Source organism: Manacus vitellinus, unplaced genomic scaffold (genome assembly GCF_001715985.3).
Source record: "Manacus vitellinus isolate BGI_N305 unplaced genomic scaffold, ASM171598v3 scaffold_12_pilon, whole genome shotgun sequence".
Classification (NCBI taxonomy): Eukaryota; Metazoa; Chordata; class Aves; order Passeriformes; family Pipridae; genus Manacus; species Manacus vitellinus.
This window is the reverse complement of record NW_021938949.1, coordinates 6,785,288-6,789,793: the sequence shown is the minus strand read 5'-3', so window position 1 is coordinate 6,789,793 and position 4,506 is coordinate 6,785,288. Positions and strand designations below refer to the sequence as shown.

General features: G+C 47.9%; 1 protein-coding gene across 1 annotated transcript in view; it reads left to right on the top strand.

The window, feature by feature from the left end:
• Positions 1 to 2,825: 2,825 nt before the first annotated feature.
• The window catches only part of LOC103761550 (cytochrome P450 3A29), a 14,706-nt gene continuing 13,025 nt past the window's right edge, over positions 2,826 to 4,506 (top strand). Inside the window, exons 1-2 of the mRNA XM_029957832.1 lie at positions 2,826 to 2,904; positions 4,347 to 4,375. Of these exons, the coding sequence (XP_029813692.1) occupies positions 2,826 to 2,904; positions 4,347 to 4,375 (108 nt within the window). The remainder of the gene's footprint in view (positions 2,905 to 4,346; positions 4,376 to 4,506) is intronic.

Sequence of the window (4,506 nt, the reverse complement as noted above, 5' to 3'; positions counted from 1 at the left end):
GGCACAGGCCAGCTTTGCCTGTGGGACCAAGCTGCAGTCTGTGGCTGGTATCACTGTGCCCAAGTGGCCTTGATTGCAAATGTCCTCAGCACAGGGCGAAGAAAACACATCTTTCTTACAAAACAGCAGGATGAGTTATTTTTGGGTCTTTATAAATTGTCTGTTTTCCAGCACTATCATTCTTACCCTACCAGGGGAACATGACTGACCTAATTAGAGTCTGATTCCAACAGTACAAGGCTCAACTTGTAAATACAAACTTTTCTTTTTAAATTTTAAGTTATTTTTTATGTATGTAAAGGCTTATCTGATTGGTATAAACACTCCAAAGGTGGGGAGCAGGGGAGGAGCAGGGCAATGGGAGTCATCGGAGATGCTGAACTGTGGAAAATTTGGGATGAACAAGGGCAAATTTTCAGATTGATTTATGAGACCGTGACTTAATCTGCTGGTAGACTGTATCCTCTGGGATTAAACCTCACATAACCTGATGGAAATTAGGAAATGTTTTATGCCCCACCATGGCAGAGGAAGGATTCAGTATTTCAATCCTCTGTCCATCAAAAAATATCCAGGGTGATTGATGAAGACACTTTCATTGATCCATAGCTGTCTCCGCACCACAGAAGAAATTAAAAGGTGAGAAAAAGATGCTCGTTTTCAGTGAAGCCCATTCCATGAAGCCAGCAAGGGTTAATCCAACCAGCCAAATGCCTGCTTTAGCTGCAATAGAGAAATCCTCCCTGTGGGGTTGAGTGATAAGCCTCCTGCCATACCTGCTTGAATTCTCAAGGACGGTGCCTGAACATGTTCGGGATGGCTCACATCCAACAGCAGCTGACAGGGAGTCCACAATGCTGAATGAATCACGAGCCAAACAGCTTCATCCTTGCCCTTAGTCCATACACTGAATGTGTCCAGAGAAACATCCAGAACCCAGGCACTGGAGAGAGAAGCAATGGGCCAAACTCTGCCCTTGGGCGGCGATGTGGCTCTGAGCACCAGGTCTGGCTGAGCAGAGATCCTGGCTCTAAAAGGGATGACACTCACTGGGCTGTTTCTAACATGTGTCCTCGTGAGATAGGGTGGGTTTGGAGGTAAGGAGATTCTGGTAGAAAAGGCTGTATGTCACGTGTTTAGAGCTGATGTCTTCAGGGTCATGTCATGATTTTTGTTTCTTTCTGGCTTGACTTTTTGGTTTGGAAGTGGCTCGGCAGAAATTGAGGTCATTGCAAATGATGCAATGATGCTTTCTGGAAAGCACTGGCTGCCTTGTCTGGTGAGACCAAGCTACCAGGTGGGAGGTCTAAAAAGGCAGAGAAGTTCTGTTCTGGTACAATGTGAGACAGGCAAAGGAGAAGCTGTCCTTGAAGGATCTGGTATCCAAGCATGAGCAGAGAGTGCACAAAGCACTGCCCTCTCCATGCCTTCTGTAATTGGTTCTATACTGTAACACTGGCTGTGGCTTATAATTTTCCATCCTTGCTTAGAAATTAGAGGATTGAAAGGGAGATGGGTCTCAGCTGTTGAGGCTTCAGGAGCATTCAGCAGTGTTGCTGGATGAAAGGAGCAACGTGGTGTTTTGCTCTGTGGAGGTCTCAGAAATACCCAGGCATGAAGCGCTGTGTGGTTTTGAGCTTGGTGAGAGGGAAGGCAGAAACTGGTGCCAGCCCTTGGTCCTTCCTTGGCTGCTGGAGCTCTTTGAGGATGTCATACATCTGGTGCTTTCCCATTTAGTCCTTTCAAGAGGCTCGTTTGAGAGCAAGGTCTGTAAGGAAGAGCCAGGAATAAACAGCTTGCAATCCCATTTGTGGGACAAGAGGAAAATAAGAAGAGAATTGTTAAAGATGGGACAATCAGTGAATAAAAGCCTGGTTATTAACAGGCCTGACATTTTGCTATGGCTCTTAGAAGAGTGTTGTGTGTTACAATGTGACTTCTCCCACAGTATGTGGAGGAAAGGAAAACCTTTGGGTCTACAATAAACAGCTACAAAGCCTGAGATGCAGCAGAGAGTGTATCTCCTGGGGGTAGCCTTCTACCCAGTGGTGTGCATTCACATAGGACTTCTCTTCCCTTGGCCTTGGACAGTGGTAAAATTGCCTGTCCTCTAGGAGGGATTCTGTAGTTTAAATTTTTGTATCTGTGTCCCTTTGGGAGCTTTTACAAACTGAAGTTCTGCATGAGGCATGAGTTCCATATCATCTTCTGTGCCTCATCAGTTCAGTTGGTCTGAGATGTATTTGTCCCATTTTTACAGCTATGACTATGGTCAGATATCACAGTTCATGTCTCCTTCTGTTTGTGTTAACCATGGTGACCATCAGCCTTTGAACCACCACATACCTCATTTTCCTGGCGCTTGTTCCCTCTCAGCACGGAGGAGTGCAGGGTGTTGGCAGCAGCAGAAGAGCTCTGTGCTCCAGGACAACAGTAACACAAACACAGGGAAAGTATCCAATGCATGAAAGCCCAGGACCCTGCTGCTGCTGGGATAAGGAGTGGTAGATAATGTGTGAGCTCATATTGAACCAGGATTGTTGCTGGGGTGGTGTGGCAAGAGCAAACATGCCAGGATCACTTGGTGGCCGGAGGATGAGCAGGGAAGGTGTGCAGGGCCATGGCTTCAGTGCTGTCCAGGACCATTACAGGACACCCTGCCATGGGGGATGCAGGGTCACACTGAGTCACTCCTCTTCTCCCCAGGGTATAAAAATTAATAGTCTTTTTATAGCCCTGTGCACACTGCCAGGGCTTCTGCAACCTTGGGATTTGTTATTAACAGGGAAAGCAGTGTCACTGTGCTGGTGTCAGTACGAAGGGCGATGTCTGAAAGGCTGAGGCCAGATCTGCTCCTGACCCAGAGGAGGACATTCCTTTTGGACCACTCTGGGTCCTTCATAGGTACAGATCATTAACCCTGGAAACATCACTAGGGCTGTAAACCAGCTCTGTCTTCTAATATATAACCATGCCTGTAGACCAGTGCATTGAAGAGGTCACTGGCCATTGATGTGACTCTTACCAATGGGGTTTAACAGCTCTCTTGGAGACATCTATTAAATAAGTTATTATCTGAAATGGGAGAGGGGGCGAAAAGTGACAATTCTGTGAAAGAGGTGAATTAGAAGCAGCACTGATGTCAACTCGGACTCTGCTGCTGATGATGTTATTTTTTTCTCGTTTTAGCACATCTGCTGCATGAGTGCAGTGGGGAGCACTCTCTGCTCCCCTTTTCATAGCACAAGATGTTTTTGCTGGATCACCAACCTTGGACAGACAAGAGCTGTGTAGCCCAAATTGGGCAGCTTTCTTCCTTTCTCTAAGACAAGGTGCTGGGATGCCATGGCAGACCCTCACCTGCAGCACTGTTGTGTGGTTTGCTTGCCCACAATGCTAAACCCCTTTAAACGTTGCCAGAAAAATGATCTGGAGAGCCTTTCCCTCTGCTTTATCCCTCCTGGGTGCCATTTCAGTGATACTCACATTAGAAAAATAGTCTCAGTAAGTACAGATTCTACCATTGCATTTGGTCCAAAGGGCTGTGTAAGTTTAATACATGAAATTTGTACAAAATTATCCAACAGTAACTGTTCAGGATGGCCCCACCTGCAGCTCTGAGACGTGGCAGCAATTTTGGTTGGGAGGTGGATTTGTTATCAGCTATGATTTTCTCAAATCTCTGGAGCTATGGAGACAACGGTGCTTCAAGGGACGTGCAAAAAAAAGCAAATCAAAAATCAGATAAATAAGGAGTTTGCAGAAGTTCACCAGCCACGTGCACACCCTGCAGATGTGGTTTCCAGCAGGGTGCTGCAGAGCCTGGCTGTGGGAGCCCTGCACAGCCATGTCCCTGCCACCAGCCCTGAGGGTTTTCCCTCCTGAGTGCTCATCACCATGGGGTCACAGGGTGCTTTAGCACGTCTCTGCTGGGAAGAGAAGTGTTCCTGATGTGAAATAGGTCTGGGGACAGTGCCATTGTCCCTCCTCCAGTGCATGAGCACTGAGGCTTTGATCAAGCTCTGCATTCCATCTTCTCTGTAGAGCGTCACCTCTATATGAGTAGATTGCTCCCACTCAAACCTATTTTGGACAAACGAGTAATTTCCATGCACGTAAAGATGCTGCACAACTTATTTACATATTTCGGGGGGTAGCTAACAGCTCCGTCCTCAGCACCTCCTGCCCACACGGCCATGCCCTGGCGGCTTCCTGGGGCTTGAGCCACAGGCTGGCAGGTCACCAAAGCCACCGGTGGCTGCAGTGGGACATCAGGCAGAACTTCCACCCACACAGGTTGTGCCACCATAGTGCCTTGTCCTAATGCTGTATCCTTCTCCCCACAGAACCTGTGGTCCAGAGGATCTGGCTGAGGGTAACAAGCCCCTCTCAGTCTGGGCACGTGTTTTGTGCAGGTCTGTCTCCTCCACCCTGGTCCCTCCTGGACCCCAGTTCGGAGGTGCAGGACACGACACGTGGAGGTTGGTAGAGGAAGGACGAGGAAAG